Source organism: Oncorhynchus masou, chromosome 13 (assembly GCF_036934945.1).
Source record: "Oncorhynchus masou masou isolate Uvic2021 chromosome 13, UVic_Omas_1.1, whole genome shotgun sequence".
Classification (NCBI taxonomy): domain Eukaryota; kingdom Metazoa; phylum Chordata; class Actinopteri; order Salmoniformes; family Salmonidae; genus Oncorhynchus; species Oncorhynchus masou.
This window is the reverse complement of record NC_088224.1, coordinates 19,842,630-19,862,259: the sequence shown is the minus strand read 5'-3', so window position 1 is coordinate 19,862,259 and position 19,630 is coordinate 19,842,630. Positions and strand designations below refer to the sequence as shown.

Below are 19,630 nucleotides of genomic sequence, written 5' to 3'. Positions count from 1 at the left end.
CTGTTTCTCTACAGGGTCCTCCTGGTTTTCCTGGTCCTCAAGGCTCATCTGGACTTACTGTGAGTTTACTGCATGTATATACTGTACTATACTATACTGTGTGTGTTTGTGTCTGTCTCTCCATATCTTTCTTCTGCTTTGAAACTGGAAGAGATGGAGAACTGTTCTGAAAAGGAATGAATCCAAAACAGAAAAAATCGAATAAAAGTGTTTAGAACATCTTGGTGCCTCAAAAAATCTGTACATAAATGAAAGGTGAAAACAAAACACAAACATTTCAGGCCTCAGGCCATCGTCAGTGTAAATTGTCAGCACACACAGCTGTCTTCTATTTCAAGGATAATTGCATACATTGAAACTCCATCAACACTGTGCGCGAGTGTTGAATCTCTTTTAATCAGCAGGAGGGGGTGCTCATAGTGATGTGGCTCTGCCATCTCCATCTCTCCAGCTCTTTAATGAAAGTTATTTCAGATGAGGAAACCATTCTATTGTCTCACTAGTTGTTCAATTATTTCTCCTGTCTAAGTGATGGAGAGTGGTAGTGCCATGCAGAGAACACGCCAACCCCCCTTATATCATTCCATTGTTTTAGCGAATGGAAGTCAGTAATGGTTGAACGGTGCGAGCCCAGCATGGAATCCATTTTGAAACGTTAAGCAGCGTTAATTTCAGGTGTGTGTGTGTGTGTGTGTGTGTGTGTGTGTGTGTGTGTGTGTGTGTGTGTGTGTGTGTGTGTGTGTGTGTGTGTGTGTGTGCGCGTCACTTTTGCACTCCGCTTTGTATAATTTTCTCTGATTGAATAGTAGCAGCTGCGAAACATTTTTCATCGTAATGAAACTCAGCTAAATTGATAAGACATTGAACTGAATCTATAACAGGGATTTGAATAGCTTTACGCTGTCAGTAGCCTTGTATATTAGAGGGGAGAGAGAGAGAACAGATGTGGAGACAGAGAGGGGTAAGGAAGATAGAAATGGGGACAGAAAGTGAGAGAGAAGATGGATAGCTAGAGAGAGCAATGCAGAGAGCCGAGGGCCGAAATACATTGACTGCATTATGAAAATCAATACAATCCATAATGAATGAGTCCTCCGGCTGGTTTGGGGAGAGGGTTGCTGACTCTGAGGGTATCAGTGTGGTTTGGTCATGGTCATGGTCATGGAACTAAATCGCCTGCATTGACATAGAGAGAGCAGCAAGTCACAGAACAAGAGATAAAGTGTGTGTGTGTGTTTGTGTGTTCACTTCTGTCTTTGTTCCCTCTCCTAATTTTTCCTTCCCTCTCCTCTCTCCCTCTCTAATCTTCTGTCCTCCCTCTTCACCTCTCACCTCTCGCTCATCTCCTCACCTCTCCCTCGCTCCGTCCCTCCTCTCCCCACCTTTCGCCCCCTCTCTCCCTCTCTCATCACTTCTCTCCCTCTCTAATCTTCTGTCCTCCCTCTTCACCTCTCACCTCTCTCTCGCTCCGTCCCTCCTCTCCTCACCTCTCCCTTGCTCCGTCCCTCCTCACCTCCCTTCTCCCTTGCTCCGTCCCTCCTCTCCTCACCTCTCCCTCACTCCGTCCCTCCTCTCCTCACCTCTCCTTCGCTCCGTCCCTCCTCTACTCACCTCTCCCTCACTTCGTCCCTCCTCTACTCACCTCTCCCTCGCTCCGTCCCTCCTCTCCTCACCTCTCCCTCACTCCGTCCCTCCTCTCCTCACCTCTCCTTCGCTCCGTCCCTCCTCTACTCACCTCTCCCTCACTTCGTCCCTCCTCTACTCACCTCTCCCTCGCTCCGTCCCTCCTCTACTCACCTCTCCCTCGCTCCATCCCTCCTCTCCTCACCTCTCCCTTGCTCCGTCCCTCCTCTCCCCACCTTTCGCCCTCTCTCCTTCTCTCCTCACCTTTCTCCCTCTCTCATCACCTCTCTTCCTCTCTCCGTCCATCCTCTCTCCTCTCCAGGGTCAGCAGGGTGAGAGAGGAACAGCAGGACCACCAGGTGTGAAGGGTGAAACGGTGAGTCATGGCTACACTCATCAATACGTGTTCGATCAAGTTTGATTAGATACATTATTTATACTTCTTTATGATGTCTCTCAGGGCCCTCCAGGGACTAATGGATACCCAGGCTCTATGGGACCACCTGGGCTTCCTGTAAGATACATCAACTTCCTGTTTCATCACATTTATATGAATATTAATGATCATATTGAACATATTGATTGACTGACTGACTGATTGATTGACAGGGCCTGAAGGGCGAGAGAGGGACACCAGGCGGTGCGGGAACGAAGGGAGAATCGGTAAACATGAACAAACACAGTCGTTAAACACTTTACATGTGATGTGGGTTTCACTTCATTTGGATAGTCTAAGAAACCTATGGTGTTTTAACAGAATATCTGTAGCAGTTGACATGTCAGATAGTGAGTAGATAACTATGCATTTGTTGGGTTCTAGTTTATTACTACAGTGAGTGTGAGATAGTGTCCTAACCCAGTCTTCTCTCCTACAGGGTCCACCAGGCAACCCAGGATACCAGGGAAAGGCTGGAGTAGCGGTCCGTAACCTCATCCCCTCATCCCCTTTATCCCTCGCCCCTATAACTTATCATCCATAACCTCATCCCCTCAACCCCTTTATCCCTCACCCCTATAATTTATCTTCCATGACCTCATCCCCTTTATTCCTCGCCCCTATAACTTATCATCTGTAACCTCATCCCCTTTATCCCTCGTCCCTACTGTATAAACCCATCATCCATAATCTCCTCCTCTTATCCCCTTTATCCCTCGCCTCTATAACCTATCATTCATAACCTCATCCTCACATATTTATCCCTCGTCCCTATAAAGTATCATCCATAAACTCATCCCTCACCCTCTTTATCCCCGCATCTTTATGTCTTACGCGTAACCTCATCCATACCTCTGATCTTCATGACTTCATGTCCTCTGGAGAATGTTCTGCTTTCAAGGTTTTGGTTCAATCTCTGTCCATGTTCAAATATTGCTGTCTGTTGGTCCAAAGGGACCCAAAGGAGAGGCTGGACTGGCAGGTTCCGATGGACCGAAGGGAGATCAGGTATAGTACAATGCAATATGCATTTCAAATATACGTTTCAAATGCTGTGTTCAAAAAAGAGACTCTCAACATGCACACACACACACACACACACACACACACACACACACACACACAAACACATACTGATGTGATCCCTCCACCCTTTTTAGGGCTCCCAAGGGCAACCAGGATTCCCAGGAACACCGGTGAGTAGAATCAAGTCTACTTTATGACTAAGTTAGTTAAATATCTGTTGGCATGTGACCGTAGCAACTAGAGGAAGGTTGTGGTCAACTGTTGTGTGGTCAACTAACAATGATGATGACTGTAAGGTACATTCAAACTTTGTAGGGCCCCCCTGGTCCCTCTGGGAAACAAGGAAGAGAAGGACCACCTGGACCCAAGGCTGACAAGGTAGAGCAGCTTATCATAATACGTTTTGTTCTGTTTCCTTTTACTGTTTCTACTTAATAGTGAGGATACAGGTAATGTGTATCTCTCTCTGTCTGTTTTTCTCTGTCTCTTTCTCTGAATCTCTGTCTCTGTCTCTTCCTCTCTCTCTCTCTCTCTCTCTCTCTCTGTTTCTCTGTCTCTCTCTGTCTCTTCCTCTCTCTCTGTCTCTTCCTCTCTCTCTGTCTCTGTCTCTCTCTGTCTCTCTCTGTCTCTCTCTCTCTCTGTGTCTCTCTCTCACTCTCTCTGTCAGGGTAATGATGGACCACAAGGTCCACAGGGCTCGTCTGGACCTCCAGGTTCTTCTGGGTCTCCTGGCTTGCAGGTGAGTGTGTCTGTGTGCATTATCACAAGATATATCGTGATTTTTTTCCCCCCACGAACAATGAGTTTAAATAATTATTTTCTCTCTCTGCGTGTGTGTGTGTGTGTGTGTGTGCCCCCAAAGGGACCTCCTGGATTTGAGGGATTGGACGGTAAAGATGGGAAACCAGGAATGAGGGTAAGAGGTAGTAGATTGTTATTGTTAGTCGATGTAAGTAGTTAAGTAGGATGACTTGAATTGACCTCCCCTCTCTGTCTCGTCCCTCCCCCTTCCTTTCTTTTCTCTCTGTCTCTCTCGCTCTCTCAGGGTGAGCCAGGGATTCCAGGGACGGTAGGACCCAGAGGAATCCCGGTGAGTGCCTTTTCACCTTTACATGACCCCTACATACAGTGGGGCAAAAAATTATTTCGTCAGCCACCAATTGTGCAAGTTCTCCCACTTACAAAGATGAGAGAGGCCTGTAATTTTCATCATAGGTACACTTCAACTATGACAGACAAAATGAGGGAAGAAAATCCTGAAAATCATATTGTAGGATTTTTAATGAATTTATTTGCAAATTATGGTGGAAAATAAGTATTTGGTCAATAACAAATGTTTATCTCAATACTTTGTTATATACCCTTTGTTGGCAATGACAGAGGTCAAACGTTTTCTGTAAGTCTTCACAAGGTTTTCACACACTGTTGCTGGTATTTTGGCCCATTCCTCCATGCAGATCTCCTATAGAGCAGTGATATTTTGGGGCTGTTGCTGGGCAACACGGACTTTCAACTCCCTCCAAAGATTTTATATGGGGTTGAGATCTGGAGACTGGCTAGGCCACTCCAGGACCTTGAAATGCTTCTTACGAAGCCACTCCTTCGTTGCCCGGGCGGTGTGTTTGGGATCATTGTCATGCTGAAAGACCCAGCCACGTTTCATCTTCAATGCCCTTGCTGATGGAAGGAGGTTTTCACTCAAAATCTCACGATACATGGCCCCATTCATTCTTTCCTTTACACGGATCAGTCGTCCTGGTCCCTTTGCAGAAAAACAGCCCCAAGAGCATGATGTTTCCATCCCCATGCTCCACAGTAGGTATGGTGTTCTTTGGATGCAAATCAGCATTCTTTGTCCTCCAAACATGACGAGTTGAGTTTTTACCAAAAAGTTATATTTTGGTTTCATCTGACCATATGTCATTCTCCCAATCTTCGTCTGGATCATCCAAATGCTCTCTAGCAAACTTCAGACAGACCTGGACGTGTACTGGCTTAAGCAGGGGAACACGTCTGGCACTGCAGGATTTGAGTCCCTGGCAGCGTAGTGTGTTACTGATGGTAGGCTTTGTTACTTTGGTCCCAGCTCTCTGCAGGTCATTTACTATGTCCCCCCGTGTGGTTCTGTGATTTTTGCTCACCGTTCTTGTGATCATTTTGACCCCAAGGGTGAGATCTTGCGTAGAGCCCCAGATCGAGGGAGATTATCAGTGGTCTTGTATGTCTTCCATTTCCTAATAATTGCTCCCACAGTTGATTTCTTCAAACCAAGCTGCGCACCTATTGCAGATTCAGTCTTCCCAGCCTGGTGCAGGTCTACAATTTTGTTTCTGGTGTCTAGAGGACAGAGGAGCCTCTTAAAGAAAAAGTTACAGGTCTGTGAGAGCCAAAAATCTTGCTGGTTTGTAGGTGACCAAATACTTATTTTCCACCATAATTTGCAAATAAATTCATTAAAAATCCTACAATGTGATTTTCTGGATTTCTTTTTCTCATTTTGTCTGTCATAGTTGAAGTGTACCTATGATGAAAATTACAGGCCTCTCTTATCTTTTTAAGTGGGAGAACTTGCGCAATTGGTGGCTGACTAAATACTTTTTTTGCCCCACTGTACAGTTGAAGTTGGAAGCTTACATATATCTTAGCCAAATACATTTAAACTCCGTTTTTCACAATTCCTGACATTTAATCCTCGTAAAAAATCCCTGTCTTAGGTCAGTTAGGATCACCACTTTATTTTAAGAACGTGAAATGTCAGAATAGAAGTAGAGAGAAGGATTTATTTCAGCTTTTTTTTCTTTCATCACATTCCCAGTGGGTCAGAAGTTTACATACAATCAATTAGTATTTGGTAGCATTGCCTTTAAATTGTTTAACTTAGGTCAAACGTTCGGGTAGCCTTCCACAAGCTTCCAACAATAAGTTGGGTGAATTTTGGCCCATTCCTCCTGACAGAGCTGGTGTAACTGAGTCAGGTTTGTAGGCCTCCTTGCTCGCACACGCTTTTTCAGTTCTGCCCACAAATGTTCTATAGGATTGAGGTCAGTGCTTTGTGATGGCTACTCCAATACCTTGACTTTGTTGTCCTTAAGCCATTTTGCTACAACTTTGGAAGTATACTTGGGGTCATTGGTCATTTGGAAGACCCATTTGCAACCAAGCTTTAACTTCCTGACTGATGTCTTGAGATGTTGCTTCAATATATCCACATAATTGTCATATCTCATGATGCCATCTATTTTGTGAAGTGCACCAGTCCCTCCTGCAGCAAAGCACCCCCACAACATGATGCTGCCACCCCCGTGCTTCACTGTTGGGATGGTGTTCTTCGGCTTGCAGGCCTCCCCGTTTTTCCTCCAAACATAACGTTGACCATTATGGCCAAACAGTTCTATTTTTGTTTCATTAGACCAGAGGACATTTCTCCAAAAAGTACGATCTTTGTCCCCATGTGCAGTTGCAAACCGTAGTAGGGCTTGTTATGGCGGTTTTGGAGCAGTGGCTTCTTCCTTGCTGAGCGAACTTTCAGGTTATGTCGATACAGGACTTGTTTTACTGTGGATATAGATACCTTTGTACCCGTTTCCTTCAGCATCTTCACAGGGTCCTTTGCTGCTGTTCTGGGAGACAGAACGCGTCTCATTCCTGAGCGGTATGACAGCTGCGTGGTCCCATGGTGTTTATACTTGCATACTATTGTTTGTATAGATGAATGTGGTACCTTCAGGTGTTTGGAAATTGCTCCCCAGAATTAACCAAACTTGTGGAGGTCTACAATATTTTTTATGATGTCTTGACAGATTTATTTTGATTTCCCCATAATGTCAAGCAAAGAGGCACTGACTTCGAAGGTATGCCTTGAAATACATCCATAGGTACACCTCCAATTGACTCAAATTATGTCAATTAGCCTATCAGAAGCTTCTAAAGCCATGACATCATTTTCTGGAATTTTCCAAGCTGTTTAAAGGCACAGTCAACTTAGTGTATTTAAACTTCTGACCCACTGGAATTGTGATACAGGGAATTATAAATAGAATTATCTGTCTGTAAACAATTGTTGGAAAAATGACTTGTGTCATGCACACAGATGTCCTAACCGACTTGCCAAAACTATAGTTTGTTAACAAGACATTTGTGAAATAGTTGAAAAACAAGTTTTTAATGACTCCAACCTAAGTGAATGTAAACTTCTGACTTCAACTGTATGTCCTCAGTGACCTCTACCCCTTCTGACAAAGCAGGACCGTGTCTCATGTCATTAGACAGACATCACTGCTGTGACATCACACCACTTTCACAGTGTGCCTATACAAAGCAGGTTCCTTGTATCTGATCATCTTTGATATTAAAATATATGTACTCACTACTGTAAGTCGCTCTGGATAAGAGCGTCAGCGAAACGACTCAAATGTAAATGTAGAAATCCATCAAACGTCACCCACTGATCTCACCCAAGATCTCACCAAACATTCCAGTATACGTATGTATGTCCCTGGTGTTACTATATGTGCCAATCAGCTGCCCATGTTATTGTTTTCTGCTCTGTTTTCCACAATGGTCTCTGTTTGGTATACTAGATAGACCTCATTACTTAAGCACAGTTAAAAATAAGCTTATCTTAACTGGCTCAGTTCAAAACAATGAAGAACGCATGAGGAAGAGAAGTCAATCATTCTACATTCTGTGATGACTCAGTGTTTCTGTGTGCAGGTGCTCAAATCAATGTGAGATTTCAAAGTGATGCGTTTTGAAAGCTGTGTGAGATGTGATGTGTGTTGTGTTGAAATCTGTGTGTGAGATGTGATGTGTGTTGTGTTGAAAGCTGTGTGTGAGATGTGATGTGTGTTGTGTTGAAAGCTGTGTGTGAGATGTGATGATGTGTGTTGTGTTGAAAGCTGTGTGTGAGATGTGATGATGTGTGTTGTGTTGAAAGCTGTGTGTGAGATGTGATGTTTGTGAGATGTGATGTGTGTTGTGTGTTGTGTTGAAAGCAGTATGTGAGATGTGATGTGCATTGTGTTGAAATCTTGTGTGAGATGTGATGTGTGTTGTGGTGAAAGCTGTGTGTGAGATGTGATGTGTGTTGTGTTGAAAGCTGTGTGTGTGATGTGTGTTGTGTTGAAAGCTGTGTGTGTGATGTGTGTTGTGTTGAAAGCTGTCTGTGAGATGTGATGTGTGTTGAAAGCTGTGTGTGAGATGTGATGTGTGTTGTGTTGAAAGCTGTGTGTGAGATGTGATGTGTGTTGTGTTGAAAGCTGTCTGTGAGATGTGATGTGTGTTGTGTTGAAAGCTGTGTGTGAGATGTGATGTGTGTTGTGTTGAAAGCTGTGTGTGTGATGTGTGTTGTGTTGAAAGCTGTGTGTGAGATGTGATGTGTGTTGTGTTGAAAGCTGTGTGTGAGATGTGATGTGTGTTGTGTTGAAAGCTGTGTGTGTGATGTGTGTTGTGTTGAAAGCTGTGTGTGAGATGTGATGTGTGTTGTGTTGAAAGCTGTGTGTGAGATGTGATGTGTGTTGTGTTGAAAGCTGTCTGTGAGATGTGATGTGTGTTGTGTTGAAAGCTGTGTGTGAGATGTGATGTGTGCTGTGTTGAAAGCTGTGTGTGTGATGTGTGTTGTGTTGAAAGCTGTGTGTGAGATGTGATGTGTGTTGTGTTGAAAGCTGTGTGTGAGATGTGATGTGTGTTGTGTTGAAAGCTGTGTGTGTGATGTGTTGCGTTGAAAGCTGTCTGTGAGATGTGATGTGTGTTGTGTTGAAAGCTGTGTGTGTGATGTGTGTTGTGTTGAAAGCTGTGTGTGAGATGTGATGTGTGTTGTGTTGAAAGCTGTCTGTGAGATGTGATGTGTGTTGTGTTGAAAGCTGTGTGTGTGATGTGTGTTGTGTTGAAAGCTGTGTGTGAGATGTGATGTGTGTTGTGTTGAAAGCTGTGTGTGTGATGTGTTGCGTTGAAAGCTGTCTGTGAGATGTGATGTGTGTTGTGTTGAAAGCTGTGTGTGTGATGTGTGTTGTGTTGAAAGCTGTGTGTGTGATGTGTGTTGTGTTGAAAGCTGTCTGTGAGATGTGATGTGTGTTGTGTTGAAAGCTGTGTGTGTGATGTGTGTTGTGTTGAAAGCTGTGTGTGTGATGTGTGTTGTGTTGAAAGCTGTGTGTGTGATGTGTGTTGTGTTGAAAGCTGTGTGTGTGATGTGTGTTGTGTTGAAAGCTGTGTGTGTGATGTGTGTTGTGTTGAAAGCTGTGTGTGAGATGTGATGTGTTGTGAGATGTTTTTTTTACTGCTGTTCTTTAATTACTTGTTACTTTTATTTCTTATTTTTAATTGTAATTTTTAAAGTGCATTGTTGGTCAGGGTTTGTAAGTAAGCATTTCACTGTAAGGAGCGCCGAGAAGACGATCAAACTTGACTATCTAGAGGAACTAAAAGTCGTAAACTGTTGTATTCAGCGCTTATAACTAATCCAATTTGATTTGGATTTGATTTGATGTGTGTTGTGTTTATTGTTGATATATCTGCTCTCAGGGTTTCAAGGGGAAGCATGGACATGTTGGCTTCCCTGGACAGAAGGTGAGTCAACCACACACACACACACACACCCTACTCTCTTCAGTGTGTCTGTTTGATGTCTTCTACCGTACAGTACACCAAACAGATTATTAGCCCGTTTTTACGATGCTGGGTACTCCCTCACCCCTCTTTCCCCCCATGCTCTCCATTTCTCTCTTCAGGGTGATGCTGGACCTGTAGGCCCACCGGGGACAGCTGGTAGACCAGGACTTGAAGTGAGTCAAACCAAGCGTTTCATGCACCATGTTGTTTGATGTTTGAATGATGTTCATATGAAATGAATGAGTGGTAAATAAAACCAATGATGATGTTGTCACGATGTGCCAATGAATTATGACTGTGTTGAGTCTCATTGAAACAACCTTGAACTTTTTCAGGGTGACGCCGGAGCCCCAGGGCCTCAGGGTCGACCCGGTCCCCCAGGACAGCTTGTGAGTACATGACCTTTAACCTTTCACCTTGATTTATGGGGTTGTATAGAGTGTGTCTGTTAATAAGGTTTGTGTGTGTGAAAATGTAGCGACCAGGTTATGTTTTTTTGGTAGGGTTCTGCAGGAGCAGCGGGGCCCCCAGGACCGGCAGGCCCAGCAGGAGTGGTGAGAAGAAATACTATCATCATCAATATGTATTTTCTAATGTAGAAGGAACGGTTATCAAACCATGTGTCATCTGCATCCAACCCTGGATTATCTGCATGATTAAATTCCGTGTTAGTGTTGTGTTATGTCAGAGTTATGTCTCAGGCAAGGTTAATCATGACTCTTTCTCTGTTGTTTTTCTCTTTCTTCTCTCTCTCTCTAGGGTATAAAGGGGGAGAAAGGCCAGGCTGCAGACAGAGGGCTACCAGGGATGGTTGGCCCCGCTGGACCCCCTGGTCATCCAGGAATGATGGTCAGTGCACACAGTCCTATTGGTTTCAACGAGATACATATAGAAGATGATAGATATGCATTTCCTTGTTCCGTGTTGGTAGCATGGGGACGAGTTGAACCTTAATCACTGTTTTCTCTCCTTCTTCCTCGTTCCGTGTTGGTAGCATGGATCACTGTTTTCTCTCCTTCCTCGTTCCGTGTTGGTAGCATGGGGACGAGTTGAACCTTAATCACTGTTTTCTCTCCTTCTTCCTCGTTCCGTGTTGGTAGCATGGGGACGAGTTGAACCTTAATCACTGTTTTCTCTCCTTCTTCCTCGTTCCGTGTTGGTAGCATGGGGACGAGTTGAACCTTAATCACTGTTTTCTCTCCTTCTTCCTCGTTCCGTGTTGGTAGCATGGGGACGAGTTGAACCTTAATCACTGTTTTCTCTCCTTCTTCCTCGTTCCGTGTTGGTAGCATGGGGACGAGTTGAACCTTAATCACTGTTTTCTCTCCTTCTTCCTCGTTCCGTGTTGGTAGCATGGGGACGAGTTGAACCTTAATCACTGTTTTCTCTCCTTCTTCCTCGTTCCGTGTTGGTAGCATGGATCACTGTTTTCTCTCCTTCTTCCTCGTTCCGTGTTGGTAGCATGGGGACGAGTTGAACCTTAATCACTGTTTTCTCTCCTTCTTCCTCGTTCCGTGTTGGTAGCATGGGGACGAGTTGAACCTTAATCACTGTTTTCTCTCCTTCTTCCTCGTTCCGTGTTGGTAGCATGGGGACGAGTTGAACCTTAATCACTGTTTTCTCTCCCTCTTCCTCGGTCTCTCAGGGAGAACCAGGCAATGATGGAGCTGCGGGTAAAGACGTGAGTAACCCTTCTGATGTGGTGTTTGTCATGATGACAGAAACATGAATGTAGCTGAATTATATTTACAACCTTGTTCCCTCACTGATCATCTTCTGTTCACAGGGATCACCTGGTCTGCCAGGAGACAATGGACAATGTGGTCAAAAGGTAAGACTCACTGCTCTCCAATGTATGTTTGTCTGTGTGTGTGTGTGTGTGTGTGTGTGTGTGTGTGTGTGTGTGTGTGTGTGTGTGTGTGTGTGTGTGTGTGTGTGTGTGTGTGTGTGTGTGTGTGTGTGTGTGTGTGTGTGTGTGTGTGTGTGTGCATGTGTGCGTGAGCGCGCGTGTGTGTGTGTTTGTCGGAAAAGACAAAGTACCACCAGCAGCCACGCTATTACACCACTGGTTACCTCAGATATGGCCTCCACTACCATACAGGATTATGGATGGTGAAGTCCACAGGCTGAGGGCTGTAGTGTTGGCAGGGTCGTGGTTGTGCACACACTCCATTGGTTTTGGCTTTTTCAGCAGACTCCTTAACCCAGACATGTATTATGCCACAAATTGCATCCTATTCCCTATATAGTGCACTACTTTTGACCACAGAGCCCTGGGCCCCTTCATTTGACTAACCCCTTTTGGCAACATCCTCCATTTTCTACATTCCCCTCAAATACCCCACTTTCCCTGGCAATAGCTCATACTACAAAGCCCTCTACACTCGATACAGTAGTTACCAATAGAGTTATTCTCTGTCCCCTGGATAATGCTATTAACTGCGGGCGCCACATGAGATGAGGCGATTTGTCATTGTGACAGGAAGGTATTGTCAGGGCTTTTAGCTGTAGTAGTACAAATTACAGAGGAGCTCTCCACTCTTCTCCTTCTCTCTCTTCTGTCATCGTTGGGGTCCAGGGTCCAGTGGTGACGGGTAAACATTAGCCCTTCATAAAGGCCTGCTTTGTTCCACATCCATCACAGATGTCAGTCTGATGCTGTTTACAATGTAGTGTGTCGGGTACTTACAGAGTGCATTTACTGACCCAGGGAGGCTGTGGATGCCTCCCAAATGGCACCCTATTCCCTATGGGCCCTGGTCAAACTTAGTGCACAATATAGGGAATAGGATGCCATTTGGGAGGAGGTAAGTGAGGAATACACTAAAGGCAGGGTAGGACTGTTACAATCTAAAGTAGACACTGTCCCCTTGTTGACTGGTCTCTCCTTCAAGGGTCTGACAGGACTGTATAGGTTGAAACAGTTAGCAGTTGGATTGTTGAAGAAACATGGGTGTTAGTGTGCAGGAGTTTAATCATCTTTCAACCTTCAATATTAAAATCTGTTGTCAGTGGTCCAACACTGATTCTCAGGGAATACCTCTCATCTCTTACCTATTTCTCTGTCTCTCTCTGTCTCTCTCTCTCTCTCTCTCTCTCTCTCTCTCTCTCTCTCTCTCTCTCTCTCTCTCTCTCTCTCTCTCTCTTTCTCCGTCTCTCTCTCTCTCTCTCTGTCTCTCTCTCTCTCTCTCAGGGTGAAGCAGGTACCCCAGGTCAGAGAGGCGCCCCAGGGGAGCGAGGTCGCCCGGGACCCCCTGGCGGAGGTGGGTACTCCTCCAAGGCTGATGCCCCAATGATGGGCCAAGTGGGACCCAGGGGAGAGAGGGGCACACCAGGCTCACCAGGCACTGCAGGGTCCCCCGGACCTCCAGGAATACCGGGCAACGATGTGAGACCTTAGATACTGTGATGAATTGCATTGATTATGAATTGATTACTTGTCATGTTCTTGTTTGTTCCACAATGTTTGGTCAACAGACTAAAACTCAAAAGACCCAACACAGGTTTTTAGCTATAAGAAGAGGTGATTCATGTATTATGTGTGCAGTAGTTAGCTCCTCTTTCATACTGTATATCCTTCTATTTCTCTCCACAGCCTGTGGTCAACTATGACAACATCAAGGACTTCATTCGCCAGCAGGTCATCAAGATCTTTGATGGTGAGTACCTCCTCTTCTTTTCTCATGTATTTATCCCCCAGACACGACAAAGATCTGTCTGTCCTTCCTCACTGAGCTGCAGGAGAGAAAGGGAACTTGTATTGATCCCCCAGACACGGCAAACATCTGTCTGTTCTTCCTCACTGAGCTGCAGGAGAGAATGGGAACTTGTATTTATCCCCCAGACACGGCAAACATCTGTCTGTCCTTCCTCACTGAGCTGCAGGAGAGAATGGGAACTTGTATTTATCCCCCAGACACGGCAAACATCTGTCTGTCCTTCCTAACTGAGCTGCAGGAGAGAATGGGAACTTGTATTTATCCCCCAGACACGGCAAACATCTGTCTGTCCTTCCTAACTGAGCTGCAGGAGAGAATGGGAACTTGTATTTATCCCCCAGACACGGCAAACATCTGTCTGTCCTTCCTCACTGAGCTGCAGGAGAGAATGGGAACTTGTATTTATCCCCCAGACACGGCAAAGATCTGTCTGTCCTTCCTCACTGAGCTGCAGGAGAGAATGGGAACTTGTATTTATCCCCCAGACACGGCAAAGATCTGTCTGTCTTTCCTAACTGAGCTGCAGGAGAGAATGGGAACTTGTTTATTGATTAGGTTTATCATCTATGATTGTACTCTATCTTTCCCCCTACAGAGAGGATGGCCTACTTCATGTCTCGTATGCAGCAGCCACAAGAGGTGTCATCTCCCGGTCGTCCTGGATCCCCAGGGAAGGATGGTAACCCAGGCAGAGATGGGAGTCCAGGAGCCCCAGGTCAGCCAGGACAGATAGGTAGAGAGGGCCGCCATGGACCCTTGGGACCACAGGGTGAGTCTAGACACGTTTCATTCATGCTTTTCATTAATATGTCATAAGGCTTAAATACCATGGTCATGATAAAGTCATAGGAGGCCATAAACAGTTATGACAAGTGATGTCAACTTAGCGTAATTAACTTGACATAAATGTTAGTTCTCTCAAGTAATGTCCTCTGTCGTGTCTGCAGGTCCACGAGGTCTAAAGGGAGAGAAAGGTGACAAGGGTGTAGGGGAGATGGGTGACAGTGGACCCCCAGGAGCACCAGGTAACACCAACTTCAGCCTGTCGAAATAATTTTAAATTGCAACTGCTCTTTTATAATGATTCATTTGTATCCAGTGCTTCAATGATGCCCTCTGTCCCTTCATCAATTCTCTTACTCTCTCTGCCCCTCCCCCCAGGTGTTCCAGGCCCCCCTGGCTATGGTAAGATGGGCCCCAGCGGCCCCGTGGGTCAGCAGGGGATCCCTGGAGTCTCAGGAACCCCTGGACAGCCGGGTCAGAAGGGCAGGGAGGGCCGGTGTAACCCCTCTGACTGTATGAGCCAACCAATAGAGTGGAACCCTAAGGGCCCTCCCATCAAGGGCCCCTACTAGAGAGAAAGTATTAAAGAGGAGAGGAGGAGAGATAGATGAAACCAACCCAAAGACCAGAAGACACTAGAGAAAGGAGAGGAGGAGAGATAGAAGAAACCAACTCAAAGACCAGAAGACACTAGAGAAAGGAGAGGAGGGGAGAAGAGAGAACAGATCAAACAGAAGACCAGAGCTACCGTCCGATCAACAGAAATCATCCCAGGAGAACAAATGAATACTGAAGCACCAATAGTTGGTGTGGAGGACCCATTCCTAATTCATCAAAGGGTTTGCCAGTTAGCTGTCCTTCTCACCGCCTGTGTAGAAAATATATATGTGTAGGACCTTCCTCTAACTGATGCCTTGGTACTGGCTGAAGTGGCTTCAATAAAGGAGATATTTGGACTCTGTGCTCTCCTCTCTTTCATATATTTTCCCAACTTTAGCTGCCAGCTCTTTCTATATGTTAGACATGTTTATTTTGACAATAACAGCAAGAGCATATCCAGCCTTTGAAAAACGACCTGCAAATTCTTCCTCTTCTTCACTATCATCCTCATCTTCATTCTGATTATAAAACGTGTCTATTGGGAGTATTAGGCAGCTACCTTGTGATATTCTGCTTCGATCTAGCTTCTGTCTAGCCATAGAAACAAAATGAATAGAATTGACATGGCACTCCCATTTCAAATGCCCATTCTAATCGGTCTATCTCTTTGTACATTTTGTTTGATTTCTATGCTTGAATATACTCCCTCATCACTTGAATGATGTCTGATGCTTTAACAGATCTGTACGCTTTGTCCTCAAATCATGGCCTTATGAGAAGTTCTCACCTTCTCTTCCCTGTTTGCGTGAGAAGAACATAATGTACACCTCCCAAGAGTGCCTGTTTTGTACATATTTCTATTTATATGTAGTAGCTTTTTATGCCTTTTTGTATTTTAAATTTGGCGTCAACATGGCTGACCGTGTTTTCGCTATGGTCAACTGTCAGGAATCCACTATGAGTGCGGTTTTTATAAATCTGTTCATAAAATATACAAGAAATTGGAGAGAAATTATCTTTTTTATGTGAAAGTAAATTGGATCTCAATATGGTGGTATAATTCTGCTTTGGAAGATATTTTCATGCTTTGTTTAAAGTACATGGCATCATTTTCAAAACTGTCAAAAAAAAAATCTAGTTATGTAGCAATTTATCAACCAGTCTTTTACATCATCAAGCTTATTTTTGACAACAGAGCAACTGTAAAGGGATATGTGTTTCTCGTCCAGCACACCACTGGTTACTGTAACTGAAATAGGGTTGCACAGTTCAGGTAACTTTCCAAAAGTTCCCAGGGTTTCCCGAAAGCCTTGTTTGGAAGAGGGAGGGGATAAGCAGAACATTTGGAATCCTCCAACCAGGATTTATGGAAAACCTGGGGACTTTGGGCAAGTTGCCGTCATTTGGCCATGCTTTACGGAAATAGATGCTTTATGACCACTAAGAGAAACAGGCTGAATTTTCATAGGAGAGGCTGTTTAGCATCTTCACCCAAACCTTCGCTGGCATCACTGTGCCAATCAGCTTCCCCTCGTATCCATTACTGAGTACAACTTGTATGTCTCCTGTCTTGTATGTCTCCTGCATTGTATGTCGTCTGCCTTGTATGTTGTGTTGTTTTGAATGTTTGCAGTTTTACTTGTCATCTATACACTACAGGCCAGGGTGTCAGTAAGAGTATCAGTAAGGGTGTCAGTAAGGGATTTGTCACCATGTTTAGATTCATATGGATGTTCTGAGTTGTTATTGGAAGGGCCATGAGGTTTTCCTGATGTTTTCACTGTCCATAGTGATTTCTGGTCAGGAAAACCTACTGACCCTAGTTATACTGAACAACCACCCCAATAGTTCTCCCCTCTTCATTCCTAGCTTTCTAAAGCATCTTGTTGAACCAACACCACTGTTCCCCTGCTACTCTCAGTATATCTGTTGTGTGTTTTATGTTGGCATCACTTTTTGTAAAGAGATGGGTTTTTTTTATGAAAACGTTTCAGAAAAAGTGAATAAAATGTTTTAAGCAGACGTGGTCTGGTCAGGATGTTGTTGTTGATGAACACACTTTACACATCAAAGTATAACATGTGACTCAGTTTTACCATAGTTACCATCAATGTCTTTAATTGGAGTGCCTTTTCTTTGTTCTCTGAATAAAAAACACACTAGGTACAAAGCGTTAACTCGCGCTCCAATGAAATGATGAAGCTTTTCAAGTAAGCAGAGTGCTAGAGCGGCTTTTGTATAAATGCCAGGCCACCTGTTAGACTCATACTGCTATGTGAATGAGTCCAAGTGGAATAGTTTTCAGGTAAGCCCTTCACAGAAGCTTAACTTCTGCAGCGTTGAAAGCATGACGTTGTATTACACACAGAAGGATAGGGCAGGATAAACTGATGATGATTCAGCAGAAATACAACTAAAGAAAGCCAGAAACTGAACTGAACACTCTAAATGGTATAGGCTTTATACCCAGAAAACCTAGCCCTACAATAGTGAATGTCATTATCCTGTGGTCGAGGCAGTAAACTACATGCAGTTAGGCAGCACTTTCGTATTTTCTTGGAAAACAGTTGGCAACCAATTTAAAGGGTGTATCACCTGCAACGACTGGACTGGAGTGTGGCACACAGACAGAGAAAGACTAGACTATATCCATTAACCCATCTCTAAGACCAATGGAATAAAGGCCATGTCATTTTTGTACAATCATTTCTTTTCAGAGCTCCCAACAGTTCCCACATGAGAGAGAAGAACATTCCGGTTTTTACAAAACGTTCTTCTTTATTGGTTTGGAATTGGTTGACCTGAACAACTCGGGGAAAAAAATATGAAGAACAACAAATAGAATTGATTCTGTTAATGAAAATAATCCGTCCTGTTTGTTGTTAGAATGTTGACATTGATTGACTCCATGGAAGTTATTTGACAGTGGCATATAAATATTGATTTGTGTAACTGATCTGTTTGGAAAAGCAGTCCTTTGAACTTTGAAACTTTATTGCTGATTAGATTCATTAACACAGGCGTTGTTTTGGTCGGTTCATATTCTAACCCATCCTCTTTTTTTTCTCTACATAAAATCAACACACATTTACAAAGATTTACAGCACTGTATTATGGGAGATAGATGGGAGTGCCCATCAGGATATGCTGTTGCCAGGCAACTACAGGAAAAGATCAAATCTAAAGAAATCATTTGTTTCTAAATGAGGCGAAAGTAGATGGGGGTGGCACTGTACATGTGAGCAAAAAAGGGGTTTGACTATTTCACTCAAGCATACAGGTGACAGTTTTAGCAATACATCTTCCAAAAGTACAGTATGGAGTGTAGATTTTGATTTTAATATTTTATTGGTACCTTTGTGTACACTTGTACGGCACTTCTTGTTTGGTGGGGAGAGAAGGTGGGCATATGCTGGCATTATTTCCTTCAAAACATATATTTAAATATTAATATTACAGATATAAATCAATCCAATTTAAAGTGACCACGGTACAAAACAAAAACACCAATCATTGGACTCAAAGTATATCTCTGCTCCTCCCAGTCCAGGGGCTACGGCTGATGATGACGTCATTAATGATGTCACTGGACATGATATTCAGATGTCACTATGTCTCTCTCTCTCATTCTCTCTCCCTCTGTGGTGGGGGTGGGGCAGCTGGACGTGACTGATATTTACATCCGCCAATCCCTGACCAGAGATTATCAATTCAGAGGGGTGTTATTGGCTGTGAGTGGCTGTCATCATGGTGATTTAAAGTGGGTGGATGTGGTATGTGTTGCAAACAGAGTCTCTATAAACAGTAGAACTGAAGGTCATCAGTTTAAGGGTCAGGGAACAACATCATTCACGATCGTATTGCTCCCACTTCTCGCTCTCAATGATATCCAATGAAGGAGAGTGGTCTCTCTCTTTCTCTCTCCTCTATCCCTCCTCTCTCTCTTCTGTCTGTCTCACTCTCTCTCTCTCCCTCCTGGTGTTGTGGGGCTCTTGATGGAGAGGTCTCAGGTTAGACTCCGGGGCCCTTGACCCTGGCGGAGTCCTGTAGTCTGGGGGAGGTGTAGGCCGAGGCAGCTAGGCAGGCTGCAGCCTCACAGAACCCTGGAAGACCAGTGGGGCCCGCCTTACCGGGACGACCAGCCTGTCCTGCCGAGCCCTGGGGGCCTCGCTCGCCAGGCTTACCGTTTCGAGCCACGCCGTCAATACCAGGAGGACCTGAGGAGGTAGAGGAGGAGAGAGAAAAGGAGATAGCCTTTTAATTTACTACATTCCTTTGAAGAGAGTTTTAGTTTTACACTGTAACTTCCTCGGGTAAGTTGGTACAGCTTCTTAATAACTGGATAGATGTGTAGAGGAAGGTCACTTCTAAGTGTGTGTGTGTGTGTGTGTGTGTGTGTGTGTGTGTGTGTGTGTGTGTGTGTGTGTGTGTGTGTGTGTGTGTGTGTGTGTGCGTGCGTGCGTGCGTGTGTTATGAGAGTGCATGTGGTGCCTCACCTGTTATTCCAGGGGGTCCTGGCTGACCAGGATGTGGTTTGCCAGAATTTCCTCGGTCTCCCTTTGCTCCTCTCTTTCCTGAGAGAAAGATGGAGGGGTGGAGAGGGGTCAGTGATCTTTTCTAAGTTATATTACTTTTTGAGTGATCAGTCTCATTTTTATCTGGAACGTCACCCATTTCAGTTTCTACCTTTCAGGCCGGTGTTGCCAATCTGGCCGGAGGCTCCAAACATGCCAGGGATGCCGCGGGCGCCGGTGAGGCCGTGTGGGCCCTGACCACCGGGAGCTCCTGGGGGTCCAGGAGGACCAGGGGGACCCATGACACCGGCTCCACCCAGTAC

General features: G+C 44.7%; 2 protein-coding genes across 5 annotated transcripts in view; one reads left to right on the top strand and one right to left on the bottom strand.

The window, feature by feature from the left end:
* The window catches only part of LOC135551890 (collagen alpha-1(XVI) chain-like), a 124,157-nt gene extending 107,342 nt beyond the window's left edge, over positions 1–16,815 (top strand). For all 4 annotated transcript variants that reach the window (XM_064983164.1, XM_064983166.1, XM_064983163.1 and 1 more), the window contains 23 exons: positions 15–59; positions 1,946–1,999; positions 2,084–2,137; positions 2,233–2,286; positions 2,499–2,543; positions 3,014–3,067; positions 3,220–3,255; positions 3,401–3,463; positions 3,753–3,824; positions 3,948–4,001; positions 4,131–4,175; positions 9,605–9,649; positions 9,811–9,864; positions 10,027–10,080; positions 10,195–10,245; positions 10,451–10,540; positions 11,337–11,372; positions 11,478–11,522; positions 12,885–13,079; positions 13,287–13,350; positions 14,006–14,179; positions 14,358–14,435; positions 14,572–16,815. In XM_064983164.1, coding sequence (XP_064839236.1) covers positions 15–59; positions 1,946–1,999; positions 2,084–2,137; positions 2,233–2,286; positions 2,499–2,543; positions 3,014–3,067; positions 3,220–3,255; positions 3,401–3,463; positions 3,753–3,824; positions 3,948–4,001; positions 4,131–4,175; positions 9,605–9,649; positions 9,811–9,864; positions 10,027–10,080; positions 10,195–10,245; positions 10,451–10,540; positions 11,337–11,372; positions 11,478–11,522; positions 12,885–13,079; positions 13,287–13,350; positions 14,006–14,179; positions 14,358–14,435; positions 14,572–14,765 — 1,656 coding nt within the window. In that variant the 3' untranslated portion in view covers positions 14,766–16,815. The remainder of the gene's footprint in view (positions 1–14; positions 60–1,945; positions 2,000–2,083; positions 2,138–2,232; positions 2,287–2,498; positions 2,544–3,013; positions 3,068–3,219; positions 3,256–3,400; positions 3,464–3,752; positions 3,825–3,947; positions 4,002–4,130; positions 4,176–9,604; positions 9,650–9,810; positions 9,865–10,026; positions 10,081–10,194; positions 10,246–10,450; positions 10,541–11,336; positions 11,373–11,477; positions 11,523–12,884; positions 13,080–13,286; positions 13,351–14,005; positions 14,180–14,357; positions 14,436–14,571) is intronic.
* A 74-nt stretch (positions 16,816–16,889) lies between these two features.
* LOC135551892 (collagen alpha-2(IX) chain-like) overlaps positions 16,890–19,630 on the bottom strand; it is a 27,434-nt gene continuing 24,693 nt past the window's right edge. The window contains exons 30-32 of the mRNA XM_064983167.1: positions 19,480–19,630; positions 19,290–19,367; positions 16,890–19,010 (exon numbers count right to left, since the gene is read on the bottom strand). The exon at positions 19,480–19,630 is cut by the window's right edge and continues 38 nt beyond it. Of these exons, the coding sequence (XP_064839239.1) occupies positions 18,805–19,010; positions 19,290–19,367; positions 19,480–19,630 (435 nt within the window). The 3' untranslated portion in view covers positions 16,890–18,804. The remainder of the gene's footprint in view (positions 19,011–19,289; positions 19,368–19,479) is intronic.